Source organism: Nycticebus coucang, chromosome 20 (assembly GCF_027406575.1).
Source record: "Nycticebus coucang isolate mNycCou1 chromosome 20, mNycCou1.pri, whole genome shotgun sequence".
Taxonomy (NCBI): domain Eukaryota; kingdom Metazoa; phylum Chordata; class Mammalia; order Primates; family Lorisidae; genus Nycticebus; species Nycticebus coucang.
In genome coordinates this window covers 9,137,284-9,154,115 of record NC_069799.1, presented here as the reverse complement: position 1 = coordinate 9,154,115, position 16,832 = coordinate 9,137,284, and the positions used below count along the sequence as shown (strand labels likewise).

Genomic DNA, 16,832 nt, shown 5'->3' with positions numbered 1-16,832 from the left:
GCCCTGTCTCACTGGACTCAGGTCAGTAGCCGGTGTGCAGTGAACCTGCTTCACAGCACTGACTGGCTGTGCTTGTGCGAGTTTGGAGGGCAGAGGGAGACTCAGGGCAGATCTGAGAGGTCAGCAGGAGGGGGCTGACTTTGGCTGAGGTGGGAATACTGCAGGGAAGACTAGCAGATGAATGAGCAGTGCGGCTGTGTGGGTCTGGAAGGAAGACCATTTAAAGGCTACCTGGTTGGAGATGTCCAGAGGCACATACAGAGCTCTGAGATTTAGGAAAGAGATTGTAACTAGATCTACAAATCTGGGGATATTAGTTGTCTTTTAAAGGCCATAATGCTCTGACCATTCAAAATTACTAAAGGCCATACACTGAGAAGTTTCTCTACATCCTTTATTTTCCAGTCACTAATTTTGTTCCCAGAAGGCAAACAGCTATACAAATTCTTATGCATTTTGCAAAGATAGTCATCTGTAAGTAAATGTGTGTGTATGTATGTGTATATATATATATGTGTGTGTGTGTGTGTATAGGCTGGCAGAAGGGCAAGCTAGAACTCTCAGGCCATAGGAAGGACTTCATGGAAACCTCAGTTCTACTCACAATAGCAAAGATTTGGAATCAACTTAAGAATAGAATAGAATAGAATTCCTCTGGAAAAGGAAAAAATGATGTGGACCGTATATATTTTCATATATGTTATCTCATTTAATCTTCATAATAAATACCTGATGTAAGGAGGACAGAAATTATTTTCATAATCATCTCGTAAAGGAGAAAATCAAGAAACAGAGAGGTGAGGGGGCTTATTCCCCGACCTGGAAAGGGGACAGGGCCGAGACAAGGACCAGGGCCTTGCAGGGGTACCAGGGAAGTAAACCAAAATTACAATGTGATTTGTAAAGTGTTTCTGTAGAGAAGTATAATAGGTGTTATTGACACATGGAAGAGAGGCAGGTAGCCTCAGCCTGAGGAGGTCAGCCACCACCTCCTGGTGCAGATGAGGCTCCAGCTGAAACTTAAAAGGATGAGTACGAATTAGCTAGGGGAAGAAAAGGGAGCTCAGGAAGGGATTCAGGGCAGAAGAAACAGAAGTGCCACAGCCCGGAAGTGGGAAAGAATTAGGAACATTGGGGATGACCTTTGATTGGAGTGGGTGGGGTGGGGGAAGACGACTGCAGCGCCAGTTTGCTCTGAGCCTCCTGCAGCAGCAAAGTGTTACTCGCTTTCTTGAGGTATAAGCGTCTTCCTTAGTAGGGCTCATCTGTGGTACCTGGTGCAACAAAATCTCCTTTTAGTTTCCCTCAGAGCCTATAAATGTGAGGTTTGAGCTGGGTTTGGCTTATTGCTTTCTACAGAACATAAGTAGAAATTGGGGGCATTACATGTGAAGATGGATTTTTTTTTTAAGAGACAGTTTCTTCTCTCCCTGTTGCTCAAACGATCCTCCTATCTCAGTCTCCCACTGCTGGAACTACATAGTCATACACATGCACCTCTGTATCTGGCTAATTTTTCTTATTTTTTTTTAAGAGGTTGGGGTTTCGGCTGAGGCGGAGCAAGATGGCCGCCGAGTAACAGCTTCCTTACATCTGGGCACCGTGAGTCTGGGGAGATAGGACTCCAGGCATCTCTGGCTGGTGGGATCTGCCTATCATCACTCCTATGAGGATACAGGGAGTCAGCGAGAGACTTCTGGACCCCAAGAGGAGGACTAAAACAGTGGAAAACTGGCAAGTGGTCGCGTGTGTTCAATCTGTCTAAACCCGCCTGCAACTGTAAGTTCAGTAGCAGCGAAACTGCAAACCAGAAAGGCCTTACCTGTGAACTGTTTTGGCGTCCTTGGACTTGGCACTGAGTTGAACTGCCTTGGGGAGGGCCTGAGCGGGAGTGTGGAGAACTTTGGCCATTGTCTAGGGCCCCAGTCTGAGCCGCTGAGCCAGCCGGAGCTAATAGTGTTTGGCGGTGGGTCACACGGAACCATTGTCAGTGATCTGCCCCGGCAAGCTCCGCCCTCAGGTTTGCAGAGATAGAAACGGGTGGGAGCTGGTAACCCAGCGACCAAGTAGCCTAAGGGTGGGGTCTGAGCCGCCTTGCAGCCCTAACCCTCAGGGGCAGAGTGAGACCGGTTTTGGCACACTGGGTAAGTGGATAGCCACTTCAGCAGTGATCCCAGCGAAAAGCATTTTCCTGGGAAAGCTTCTGCTCAGCAAGTTTACAAGTTCAAAGTGCCTTTTAAGTGGGCTGAAGAGAGATTTAGGGTGTCTACCTGCTGGGGTTTGAGAAATCAGCAGCCTCCAGTTGTATCAGAACTGTGATTAACATCTCATACCCCAGAAGACCACGTGTTGCCCAGAGAACATTCAATAACATATACAAACTGCTTTGTTTTTGGTTGTGTATTTTTTTCTTTTTTTTTGTTTGGTTGTTTTTTTTTTGTTTATTTTGACGTTGTTGATGTTCTTTTGTTTTTTAATTTCAATATTTTCCATACAGATCCTTTTTCTTTCTCAATTTTTCTAGTTTAATTATAATTTCCCATTGCTGCCTTTTTTAATAACTAGAACTTCATTTTTGCTAGTGTTTCTACCGCTATCATTTGGTTTTTCACCCAATTTTATCCCCACAAAGTTTTCTGTTTGCTTGTTTTGGTTTGATTTATAGCATTTTTGTCTTTCCTCTCTACTTGGTGGAGGTGGGGTACTGTGTCTGATCAGGTTAGCAAAGAGCTGCTGACCTCAAGGGAACGACCCAACTGGGCACCCCCAGAAGGTGGATTTTTTTTAAGGTTGTGTCAAAGTACCCTACTGTACACCTATATTGCCCTGTCTCCCTCTTTCTGTGCCTCTCTTCTTTTTGTCAATATTCCTTATACCCACCCCCTCTCCTTTCTCTATCTTTCTTTTTTTTCTTATCACTTGGTCCTCCTTTCTTTCATCCCTTATTTGCTCTTCAACCTTCTCACCCTTCTGGTCCTATAACCTTAGTCCACAGGCACAAGAACTTAAAGAGCAAGAGGAAGTGAAAGGAAAATTAGGGCAAGGAAACAGATAAAAGAAATCACTCATGAGGAAGAATCAGCAGAAAACTCCAGGCAACATGAAGAACCAGTCTAGAACAACCCCACCAAGGGACCACGAGGTAGCTACTGCAGATGATTCCACCTGTAAAGAAATGTTAGGAATCACAGAAAAGGAATTTAGAATACACATGTTGAAAACAATGAAAGAAATGATGGAAACAATGAAGGAAATTGCTAATAAAGTGGAAAATAACCAAAAGGAAATCCAAAAACAGAATCAAATCAGAGATGAACGATATGAAAAATATAAAAAGGATATAGCAGAGCTGAAGGAACTGAAACAGTCAATTAGGGAACTTAAAGATGCAATGGAAAGTATGAGCAACAGGTTAGACCATGCAGAAGAAAGAATTTCAGAGGTAGAAGACAAAGTTCTTGAGATAACTCAAACAGTAAAAGAGCAGAAAAGAAGAGAGAGAAAGCAGAACGTTCACTGTCAGAATTATGGGATTTTATGAAGCGTTCCAACATACGAGTTATAGGAATTCCAGAAGGGGAAGAAGAATGCCCCAGAGGAATGGAAGCCATACTAGAGAATATTATAAAAAAATTTCCCAAACATCACCAAAGATTCTGACACACTGCTTTCAGAGGGCTATCGGACCCCAGGTCGCCTCAACTCTAACCGAGCTTCTCCAAGACACATTGTGATGAACCTGTCCAAAGTCAAGACAAAAGAAAAGATTCTGCAAGCTGCCAGGAGTAAGCGCCAGTTGACCTACAGGGGCAAATACATCAGAGTGACCGCAGACTTCTCTAATGAAACTTTCCAAGCAAGAAGACAATGGTCATCTACCTTTAATATACTTAAACAGAAAAATTTTCAGCCCAGAATTCTGTACCCTCCTAAGCTAAGCTTCAAAATTGACGGAGAAATCAAATCATTTACGGATATACAAACATTGAGGAAATTTGCCACAACAAGACCAGCTCTACAGGAAATACTTCAACCTGTTCTGCACACTGACCACCACAATGGATCAGCAGCAAAGTAAGAACTCAGAAATTAAAGGACAGAACCTAACCTCCACACTGATGCAAAAGATAAAACTAAGCAATGGACTCTCACCAAATAAGACAAATAGAATACTACCACAATTATCAAGTATCTCAATAAATGTTAATGGCATGAATTCCCCACTGAAGAGACATAGATTGGCTGACTGGATTAAAAAACACAAGCCATCCATTTGCTGTGTGCAAGAAACACACCTGGCCTCAAAAGACAAATTAAAGCTCCGAGTCAAGGGTTGGAAGACAATTTTTCAGGCAAATGGAATTCAGAAGAAAAGAGGAGTTGCAATCTTATTTTCAGATACATGTGGATTTAAAGCAACTAAAGTCAAAAAAGACAAAGATGGTCACTTTATATTGGTCAAGGGAAAACAACAACAAGAAGACATTTCAATTCTAAATATTTATGCACCCAATTTAAATGCGCCCAGATTCTTGAAGCAGACCTTACTCAGTCTGAGCAATATGATATCTGATAATACCATCATAACAGGGGAATTTAACACTCCTCTTACAGAGCTGGACAGATCCTCTAAACAGAGATTAAACAAAGATATAAGAGATTTAAATGAGACCCTAGAACAACTGTGCTTGATAGACGCATATAGAACACTTCACCCCAAAGATAAAGAATATACATTCTTCTCATCACCCCATGGAACATTGTCCAAAATTGATCATATCCTGGGACACAAAACAAATATCAACAGAATCAAAAGAATTGAAATTTTACCTTGTATCTTCTCAGACCATAAGGCACTAAAGGTAGAACTCAACTCTAACAAAAATGCTCAACCCCACCCAAAGGCATGGAAATTAAACAATCTTCTGTTGAATAACAGATGGGTGCAGGAAGAAATAAAACAGGAAATCATTAACTTCCTTGAGCATAACAACAATGAAGACACAAGCTACCAAAACCTGTGGGATACTGCAAAAGCAGTTTTGAGAGGAAAATTCATCGCTTTAGATGCCTACATTGGAAAAACAGAAAGAGAGCACATCAACAATCTCACAAGAGATCTTATGGAACTGGAAAAAGAAGAACAATCTAAGCCTAAACTCAGTAGAAGAAAAGAAATATCCAAAATCAAATCAGAGATCAATGAAATTGAAAACAAAAGAATCATTCAGATAATTAATGAAACAAGGAGTTGGTTTTTTGAAAAAATAAATAAAATAGATAAACCATTGGCCAGACTAACTAGAAATAGAAAAGTAAAATCTCTAGTAACCTCAATCAGAAACGATAAAGGGCAAATAACAACTGATCCCACAGAGATACAAGAGATCATCTCTGAATACTACCAGAAACTCTATGCCCAGAAATTTGACAATGTGAAGGAAATGGATCAATATTTGGAATCACACCCTCTCCCTAGACTTAGCCAGGAAGAAATAGACCTCCTGAACAGACCAATTTCAAGCACTGAGATCAAAGAAACAATAAAAAAGCTTCCAACCAAAAAATGCCCTGCTCCAGATGGCTTCACTCCAGAATTCTATCAAACCTTCAAGGAAGAGCTTATTCCTGTCCTGCAGAAATTATTCCAAAAAATTGAGGAAGAAGGAATCTTCCCCAACACATTCTATGAAGCAAACATCACCCTGATACCAAAACCAGGAAAAGACCCAAACAAAAAGGAGAATTTCAGACCAATCTCACTCATGAACATAGATGCAAAAATTCTCAACAAAATTCTAGCCAATAGATTACAGTTTATCATCAAAAAAGCCATTCATCATGATCAAGTAGGCTTCATCCCAGTGATGCAAGGCTGGTTTAACATACGCAAGTCCATAAACATTATCCACCATATTAACAGAGGCAAAAATAAAGATCACATGATCCTCTCAATAGATGCAGAAAAAGCAATTGATAAAATCCAGCATCCTTTTCTAATTAGAACACTGAAGAGTATAGGCATAGGTGGCACATTTCTAAAACTGATTGAAGCTATCTATGACAAACCCACAGCCAATATTTTACTGAATGGAGTAAAACTGAAAGCTTTTCCTCTTAGAACTGGAACCAGACAAGGTTGTCCTCTGTCACCTTTACTATTCAACATAGTGCTGGAAGTTCTAGCCAATACAATTCGGCAAGACAAGGAAATAAAGGGAATCCAGTTGGGAGCAGAGGAGGTCAAACTCTCTCTCTTTGCTGATGACATGATCTTATACTTAGAGAACCCCAAAGACTCAACCACAAGACTCCTAGAAGTCATCAATAAATACAGTAATGTTTCAGGATATAAAATCAATGTCCAAAGTCAGTAGCCTTTGGATACACCAATAACAATCATGATGAGAAGCTAATTAAGGACACAACTCCCTTCACCATAGTTTCAAAGAAAATGAAATACCTAGGAATATACCTAACGAAGGAGGTGAAGGACCTCTATAAAGAAAACTATGAAATCCTCAGAAAGGAAATAGCAGAGGATATTAACAAATGGAAGAACATACCATGCTCATGGATGGGATGAATCAACATTGTTAAAATGTCTATGCTTCCCAAAGCAATCTACCTATTCAATGCCATTCCTATCAAAGTACCTACATCGTACTTTCAAGATTTGGAAAAAATGATTCTGCATTTTGTATGGAACCGGAAAAAACCCCGTATAGCTAAGGCAGTTCTTAGTAATAAAAATAAAGCTGGGGGCATCAGCATACCAGATTTTAGCCTGTACTACAAAGCCATAGTGGTCAAGACAGCATGGTACTGGCACAAAAACAGAGACATAGACACTTGGAATCGAATTGAAAACCAAGAAATGAAACTAACATCTTACAACCACCCAATCTTTTATAAACCAAACAAGAACTTACCTTGGGGGAAAGACTCCCTATTCAATAAATGGTGTTGGGAGAACTGGATGTGTACATGTAAAACTGAAACTGGACCCACACCTTTCCCCACTCAAAAAATTGATTCAAGATGGATAAAGGACTTAAATTTAAGGCATGAAACAATAAAAATCCTCCAAGAAAGCATAGGAAAAACACTGGAAGATATTGGCCTGGGGAAAGACTTCATGAAGAAGACTGCCAGGGCAATTGCAACAACAACAAAAATAAACAAATGGGATTTCATTAAACTCAAAAGCTTCTGTACAGCTAAGGAGACAACAACCAAAGCAAAGAGACAACCTACACAATGGGAAAGCATATTTGCATATTTTCAATCAGACAAAAGCTTGATAACTAGGATCTATAGAGAACTCAAATTAATCCACATGAAAAAAGCCAACAATCCCATATATCAATGGGCAAGAGACATGAATAGAACTTTCTCTAAAGACGACAGACGAATGGCTAACAAACACATGAAAAAATGTTCATCATCTCTATATATTAGAGAAATGCAAATTAAAACAACCCTGAGATATCATCTAACCCCAGTGAGAATGGCCCACATCACAAAATCTCAAAACTGCAGATGCTGGCGTGGATGTGGAGAGAAGGGAACACTTTTACACTGCTGCTGGGACTGCAAACTAGTACAACCTTTCTGGAAGGAAGTATGGAGAAACCTCAAAGCACTCAAGCTAGACCTCCCATTTGATCCTGCAATCCCATTACTGGGCATCTATCCAGAAGGAAAAAAATCCTTTTATCATAAGGACACTTGTACTAGACTGTTTATTGCAGCTCAATTTACAATCGCCAAAATGTGGAAACAGCCTAAATGCCCACCAACCCAGGAATGGATTAACAAGCTGTGGTATATGTATAGCATGGAATACTATTCAGCCATTAAAAAAATGGAGACTTTACATCCTTTGTATTAACCTGGATGGAAGTGGAAGACATTATTCTTAGTAAAGCATCACAAGAATGGAGAAGCATGAATCCTATGTACTCAATCTTGATATGAGGACAATTAATGACAATTAAGGTTATGGGGGGGGGAAGCAGAAAGAGGGATGGTGGAGGGGGGTGGGGCCTTAGTGTGTGTCACACTTTATGGGGGCAAGACATGATTGCAAGAGGGACTTTACCTAACAATTGCAATCAGTGTAACTGGCTTATTGTACCCTCAATGAATCCCCAACAATAAAAAAAAAAAAAAAAAAAAAGAGGTTGGGTTTTCACTGTGTTGCTAGGCTGGTCTTGAACTCCTGGCCTCAAGTGATCCTCCTGCCTCAGCCTCTGCATCTGCTGGGATTACAGGCTCAGGCCACTGCAGCTGGCTCAAAGACCCTCTTTGTCTGAGTCCTCCATAAGCTGTTTTCCTGAACTGAGCTCAGTGGTTGAGCCAGGGGTTTCTGGGCTATTCACCTGTGAACAAGCCTGCTTTTTAAGGAAGACAGGGTCGCTGATTTCCAGTGCTGGATGATTTGGGCCTGTGGCTTCTCAGATGTACCAAGCTGAATCTTCTAATTGGTCTTGGACATTTTCTAGGCTAACTTTAGGATTATTAGTGTTCAAAGGATTATTTATTCATCCAGATGGCGTGATATTTTCAAAGAAACAGCGTCGGAACAGGGAGAGCTTCTTTGCCGGTGTTACACAAAACCAGTCTGCTACAAGTGGGCTCAACTGGCCAAAGCTGGACCTTGCTCCTAAGATTTCTGTTGGCAGATGTCCGCACTTGTATTTAGAGCACCTTTTTCTAGGAAAGCTGAAATTTCTCTGCTGATTATCGGTTTTTGGAATTGGACCTAAACGTAGCATCGGCACCAAGTTCTCTATCTGTCACAGCTATTGGAATTGAGGGGATACATTTTACATTCGTTGTGAGTCCCCAGTCTGAACTCCCTGCTTTCTTCTCAGCCTTGCTAGATGTTAGCTCATGCTTTCGGTTAGAGACCTACACTGTTAATTGTTCCAAAATGATACTGCTGTCATGTTCAAGATGGCACGGGGAGGGCCTATTGTGTTTGCTCACCAGGAGAAGGAGCTAAGTGTCAGAGTTTGCAGTTGTCTGGCAGCTGCTGGAATTTTAATGCAGCAAATAAAAGAGCTGAGATTTGATGACTCTCTGACTAGAGGAGGCTGATGATTTGGAAAGAGGTGGGGGTGTCACATGGATTTGTAGATGTTAAAGTTCCACGCTGTGGCAGGCGGGGTGAGGTGTAGATGATGGTGAGTGACACTTCTTGTTGATTTATCTGGGACAAGAAATCTTGTTGGTCCAAGGAGGGGTCACTTTGTTAAACGTTATGATATGGGAAGAACTTGAGAGGTCAGGAAATCTCATTCCTTCACAAGCTATTTAAGTCAATCTACTCTGATATCTGCAGAGAATAGGGGAAATTCGATCTGTGTTCAACCAAGTAGGTATTCCTAAGCCCCAAAGGCAAGGGCCTGCGCCAAACCCAGAGAAACCCCTTAGTATCTGATGAATAGCAGTAGTTGCTTATAATACATTTTTTAATTTCCTAATCTTCTTTCCACATATATTATCACACCTGTCTCTTCTTTCAAAATAGTTTCTGCTTTCTATCAATTTTTTTTTTATTGCGATATCAATTGCCTCTACCATCTTTATCTAAGGCAATGATTTTCAACTGTTGTGCTGGGAGAGGATCTAAGATGTGCTGTGAAAAAATTTAAAGATCATCAATTAATTTCTGAAAGAAGTTCAAAGCACAGTAAGTATACGCTTTTTTAAATTCTTTTTTTTCTTTGATCAACATACTTTAAGTGTGCCACGGAAGTTTAACGATGGGTTTAAGTGTGCCATGAGATTAAAAAAAGGTTAAAAAACACTGCTCTGAGGAAACCTGTCTTTGGCTAAACCAATATTCCTGTATCTCTCATTTAGTGAAAATCATAAATTCTTTTCATCCCTTTTTAAACTGTACACAATTATCAGAGGAGTCATAGAACAATTATAAAGTAAATTCCAAGCACTGCTTCTCTTTACTTCTTTACCCTCTCAAGAAATATGTTTTTCTCCCCACAAACACAATACTTTTTTTACTCCAGTTAAAAATCTGTGCTGTGTTTGAGTTAGTGGACGTCTGCTGTTTTCACTTGCCCAGAACTCTTCCCTTCTTCTTCAGCACACATCAATTTTCCTTTGGGGAATTATCTGACTCCCACCTAGTGGGCTGTAAATTACGTGCCCCACCTCCATAGTTACAAAGGTGGGTGTGTAACGCCAGACTGTCTGTGTATAGCCTGGCTGGTAGGAGTTGACCATCCTCTGGGCCATACTGGTAGGGTCAGTAGTGGAAAAGTGACACAAAGAGAACTGAGTTCTTGGAGGCCTGATATTACATGTTTTTCTGGTTTTATTTGTAATTATAGACATAGGGTTTTTAAAAGCATGTAGTTGTTAGGGCCTGCCTTTGCTGATATGTAGAAAATTAAGAATGTAATCAAGGGAAGTAAAAAGAGCCAAAGAGAAGAGGAGATACTGATTTTTATGAGAGAGATTTTTTTTTTTTTTTTTTTGTAGAGACAGAGTCTCGCTGTACCGCCCCCGGGTAGGGTGCCGTGGCATCACACGGCTCACAGCAACCTCTAACTCTTGGAGAGAGATTTTTATAAATAGAAGTTGTGAGTTTTGCATGAAGAAAATTCTGGTAATGCCAATGTAATAGTGGGTGGAATTGGGTTGAGGACCGTGATGTTACTTCATGGTCTTGATGCTATAATTTGCCAGGGCTGGGAGATCATATTTAATCAAACTAGATTAAAGAGCAATTCTGGAATCTCCAATCAAATAATTACATGGAGAGAACAATTTCTTTTTCTACTTAAATGCAACGCATATTCACAAAGTTACACTTGGAATTCACAGAAGGACATTTTCTTCCAATTCCCTGGCTTTGCATTGGAGAATTAAAGGTACCTCAATCGAGACAAACATTTTGTTAGGAACACAGCTATCTATGTTCTTAAATAATCTTCCTCTGGTTGTCATAAAGCTGTATAAGAACATAAAGTAGAATTTCAGGCAGTGTTACTTTCCAGAAGGCCAAATCATACTTGAGAGGTGGTGCGGGGTTAAAATTAACATGGGCATCTGAAAATTTGGCTAACTCGTCAATTTAATTAATACATGAACATTCAGCTTCTAACAGACATATTCTTAACCTTTTAAAGTTAATTTCATGTGTGCCGCCTTCGTAAATTTCTCTTTATTTTGTAATTCTGGTTGAGTGGGTTTTTTTTCCATGGCCTTATATTCTTTTTTTTTTTTTTTTATTACCTCCTCCTTCATTAAGTCATTGAGACTTGAGGGCTTTTCTATTAAAATAGCTAGTTTTGCACTGACTAACCCTATTTACCTACTACATTTTCTTTTTCTATATGTACACAATTATAATACACTTTATAAATTCTCACTTCTCTTCTGAATAATTGTTCTATAATACAACCTACAAATTACTTTATTTTTTTTTTACCCAAACATCTCTGCATCTCCCTAATTTAGAATTAGTGAGTAGCAAACAACAGAGGCAGAAGGCCTGTAAACCTAGAGGGTATTGGAAAGAGTTCACTATGCCAGATGTGAGAAAATACCAACAGCAATTCCACAGGCTGTAACACTCATTCTTTATATGGTTTAAAACACCTTGGACCAACTTCCAGCAAAGCTTCCAGAAGCCCGTGTCATGGCCTTATATTCTGAACAAATGGAAGTGACTCTCTCCATACCCTCCTCCAGTTCAATCATACAACACTAGTAAAATAAGTTAGGGCAGGAGTATTGATTTTATTTTTTATAGATTTGATGGGCGGATATTATAGGAAGGCAGATTTCAACTTGTCATCCGGAAAATTTTCTAGCATTAAATGGTGACCTAGCCTATCACTGGTAGGATTCGGGTAGTAATCATCCCTAACATTAGGTGATCTCTGCTAAGGATGTTGTAGGAGGGATTTATGCACTGGTGTGAGTTTTGGGTAAAATGACATTTCAGAGCTATTCTAGTCCCAAATAGTGTAATAGTGGTTATACTAATACTACTTACACATTTTATTAATAGTCATTCTGATTGTTTGTAAAGCATCTAGTGCCTGCATACATGCCACTTCAACCTCATCTGATTCTTTGTAGATATGATCTCCACCCATATGGATTAGAAATGCAATGGCTGTTCTCTTTTTTTTTTTTCCCACTTGTGTTGTCTTGATCCTTCTAGTAGGTCACAAACTCATTCTCGAGAACGAAGGCAGTGCTATATACTTTGTATTATTCCTTACAGTTGCTCCAAACATAAAAAGTGGAATGGATTCAACTCAGAAGTTGTTCAGTCCTGCCGTTCACATCATGCTGACAGATTTTTCAGAAAAGTGCTGAAACTTTGTCCCTGAGTCAAATTCCCACATAGCACACATTGGTGTCGTTATTATGGAACTGTAAAATTGTTCTTATGGAATTGTTTTCCAAGGGGAGAGGCAAAAAAGTTGAAATCTAGAAGAAAAGGAACAATGTATCTAACCTTTAATCATCCCTCTTTCCACTAGGACAATGAGCTCTCCCCTACTTGCTTGAATATTGTTCATTTCAATGTTTCCCCGAAACATTGTGCTTTACACTGGAGGGGTAAAATTTAACTATTTTATAGCAAATCATTCCTCTGAATTTACTGTTTCAACTCACTTCAGTTAATTATATTATTTTGCTATCCTACAGGCCTCTTTGTTAATGCCAATGGGATAATTATGAGGTCAAGATATTTTACTAAGCCAGGTGTGTGTTAGGATCACACCTGTAATCCTAACACTTTGGGAGGCTGAAGCAGGTGGATGGTTTGAGTTCAGGAGTTGGAGACCAGCCGGAGAAAGAGCAAGACTCTTGTCTTTACTAAAAATGGAAAAATTAGCAGAGTGTTGTGGCAGGCACCTATAGTCCCAGCTACTTGGGACGCTGGGGCAGAAGGATCATTTGAGCCTAGGAGTTTGAGGTTGCTGTGAGCTAGGCTGAAGCCACAGCACTCTAGTCCTGGTGACAGAGTGAGACTCTGTCTCAAAAAAATAAATAAATAAAAGATGTTGTACTCACAGAAATGTGGTAAGATGTTTATGGCTTGACATGCTGATAATAATATTTGTTTTATAAATGTCATACATAATCATTTTGGGTTTTTTTTGTCATTCACAGCAGTAGGAAAAGGGTAACAGTTAGCTGGAACTCTAAATGTCACATGATCTACATAAGAGGCATTTTCTGATTGCTTACACCCATCATTACCATCAGCTAGCATTTTGCCAGTAACTTCCCATGTGATCATGTATTTTATCATAGTTATTTGCAAGCAATCATTGGTGTACTTACCATTTCTGGGTTTTAATACAACTGCAATTCATGGAATCTGAAATCAATAAAGTTTTAGATAAGATGTGCCAATTGGATAATGAAAGTAACTTGGAGGCATAGACCTTCACACCATTTGGGGAAGTTATTCATGTGGGATAATGTGGAGACTCAGATCTCTGTTTCTGGCAGATATGAATAAAGCTTTGGGCCCTAATAAGGCAGATGCCTTACTGGGAATATCAGCAATGAGGCTGTTTTTTAATCCATAGATTAATATGTACAGATTTTTTTTTTTTTTTTTTTTGAGACAGAGCCTCAAGCTGTCGCCCTGGGTAGAGGGCCGTGGCATCACAGCTCACAGCAACCTCCAACTCCTGGGCTCAAGCAATTCTCCTACCTCCTTCTCTCAAGTAGCTGGGACCACAGGCACCCGCCACAGCACCTGGCTATTTTTTGGTTGCAGCTGTCATTGTTGTTTGGCGGGCCCGGGCTAGATTCGAACCTGCCAGCTCACGTGTATGTGGCTGGCGCCTTAGCCGCTTGAGCCACAGGCGCCGAGCCAATGTGTACAGATCTTATTTGAAAGTCAGACCTGTGATCTGAATATTGGAGAATGGTATTCATTCTTCCTTCCGCGCATATCTAGGAGGGAATGTTAGTGTTAAAAAGAACTTTAGTCATCAATTGGTCTTTCTCTTAATTTTATAGTTAAAGAAAAGCTTAAAGTCACTTGGTCACCAGATCATCCTCAAAGCCCATTGATTCCAGGTTGATGGTCTTTTCTCATTACCCCTCAGAAACTTCAGTTTTACCTAAAAGATCCCAAAGTCATGCATATGGTTAGCATAACAAAAAACCTACAGGCTGTTTTCTCAGCTCTAGCTTTCCATCATCTTTTTGTGCAATCTTGGGGAAGTGATCTAACACCTCTGAGCTTCCACATTCTGTATCTATAGGATGAGATGATAATAGTGCTCCCCCCAATAGGCTTGTTATAAAAATTAAATAAGTTAACATGTGAAAGCATTTAAAACATTATTAGTCCCAGATTTTTCTCCTTTATTAATGAGCATTAATTACATATACGTATATCTAAATTACTTGAAAGAGCTCTTGCTGCATTGGGATTTAAGAAACCACTAGTAATTCCCTTTTGGTGTCATTATTTTGAAAATCTCTAGATTCTTATCCAAAACACCATTTGGGAATTCTTAATAAAAATTCAAAGGAAAATTAAAAAAAAAATCTAATAGTTTTACCCTTGGATCATTTGAAGGGAAGCCCAAAGAACCCTGAAGATTACGAATTTTCAGCTCTATCGTCCCAAAGCTTTCTCTGTTGTCTTTAGAATCATGTTTTCAAGGTGAAGTAAAAATAGTTTTCCATGACATTTTTCAAATATTCGCAACATTGTGTGTTTGTGTTTGGCTGTTTTTAAAAAAGGAACTTTCTTGATGGTCACACTTAAAATATCTTTAAAGAGAGTGAGTTACAGGCGATTGGACTACCGGGGCCTGTTCACAAGAAGTATTCACATTTTATGATTTAATGATTATCTAAAAAATTTTAATTACACATGAGAAGACCTGACACCCTAGGGATTTATTTGCTTATGAAAAGTCAAACTATGAATTACAATATTGCCGGATCATTTCCACTTCATCCAATTAGGTTCGCCATTCATTCCACAAGTGATTTGTAAAATTTCACAATACCTAAAAAACTTTGATACTACATTACAAAAAGGTACTTAAATATAGATGAGAAAGATAAATGTTTGTCTTCTTTTGCTATTGATATTAAATAAAAGATGGAATGTTTTTATTTAAAACCAATCCCTCATTTCCCCCCCAAACACAACAAATAGCAATGTGAACAAAGTCTTCCCTTAAATCTGTTATTCAGTTCAAATATGTGTTAGAAAAAAGGTCTATTTTGTGTATAAAATATAACAACAACAAAAAATAATTGCAAATAGAAAAATAAAACATGTAGAGGAGACAAATATTCTATGCATGTAGCTTTAAAATCTCAATAGGAAACACTTGTCAGAAGGAGAGACTACACATTCATTAACTTAAACAGAAATTCCCAAAGGGGAATATTCCAATATGTGAATTTGCCACAACAGATCTACCCATTGAAACGAGTCCACCAGTCTTTACCAGCAAGTAGCATCTTAATTTTAGCATCTAACAGTTCAGGTGAAAGGAAATAAAGATTTCCACACACATCCTTAGTAACTCATGGTTTCCTGGATTATGATGGAGCACCCACCAACATTCCATCATTCATAGGAAACGAAACTCCTCAGAAATATCATTTCTTTACACAGTAGCAGGGTCTTAAATGGAAAAGGGCTCTGTTCATTTTACTTAAATCACAGGAAGGTAATAGAGAACTGTCTAATGAAAAACAGTTTATTTTTTGGAAATTAGATTAAAAAATCTAAGGTTATGAATAAAAAGTAATGAAAGAAAAATAGCTGGCTGGGTTTCTCCTATTTCTTTTTTTTTTTTTACAGTAATATGGTAAAAATATAAGAAAAATGCTTAATACCCTTTAATTAGGAAATCTGGTCCCTTCACTTGCTATAGGGCTCAGTTGAGAATAAGAAAAGAAAAAAAATATTTTTTGGCTGTAGCTTTAGTAAACAATGAATGATAAAAAATATTGTCTTCGAGAGATCTGATAACTTAGAATACAGACTTCCTCACACTGATATCATCTACATTCTTCCACAAAAGCTTGGCAAAATGAGTAACTGAGCCCTATTTTGGTGGAATGAGAGACGCAAGTACTAGTTCCAGCACTGAAAGAAGACAATGAAAACAACTAACCAACACAGAACAGTTACTTCTCCTGAATGACAGAGACGTCCTGTTTGCATATAGAACAGCTTTTGCATTATTGCTCTACATATAAGAATATATTAAGGAACTCATAGCAGACTGCACATTACAAACTTAAGGTTCTTTGGTGAAGAATGAAAGAAAACAGTATTTGAGCTTTAAAGGAAATAATGTCATCCATTTTTGCGTTTATCTATTGATCCTCTGGATCCTCTCACAGAGCAGAGAGAGGTACTGTGTGAGTTTCACCATGGCGACGATGGCCACCCCCCCTGCCATCATACACGTTGGCCAGAAGAGTGAGTGGAATAGGACGTTGGAACTGTAGAGTTTGGTGAGGATGACACTCTTCTGGTTTCCTTCTGGGTCAGAATAGCAGGAGAAGTGTTGGTACTTCTTGAAGTTCTCCATGACCACATTCACCAGAGACATGGATTCCTCAAAGTTTTTTCCACATTTAGGTATATAGGAGCACTGTGGAGAAGGAGAGGGACTGTTACTAGGGACACTGCGTGCACATCTGAACTAGAAGGGGCCATCCGTGAAATAACCATGATCGTTACCCTTTCATACCCAAATCGGTGCCTTCAGTCACCCTAAAAAATCACACAGCTGATTAAAACGTGTTAAGCTATGCGGCCCAGATATTCCTAAAGA

At 39.2% G+C, this 16,832-nt stretch overlaps 1 protein-coding gene across 3 annotated transcripts in view; it reads right to left on the bottom strand.

Moving 5' to 3' along the window:
* Positions 1-14,875: 14,875 nt before the first annotated feature.
* KCNMB2 (potassium calcium-activated channel subfamily M regulatory beta subunit 2) overlaps positions 14,876-16,832 on the bottom strand; it is a 267,653-nt gene continuing 265,696 nt past the window's right edge. For all 3 annotated transcript variants that reach the window (XM_053573227.1, XM_053573229.1, XM_053573228.1), the window contains one exon: positions 14,876-16,649. In XM_053573227.1, coding sequence (XP_053429202.1) covers positions 16,365-16,649 — 285 coding nt within the window. In that variant the 3' untranslated portion in view covers positions 14,876-16,364. The remainder of the gene's footprint in view (positions 16,650-16,832) is intronic.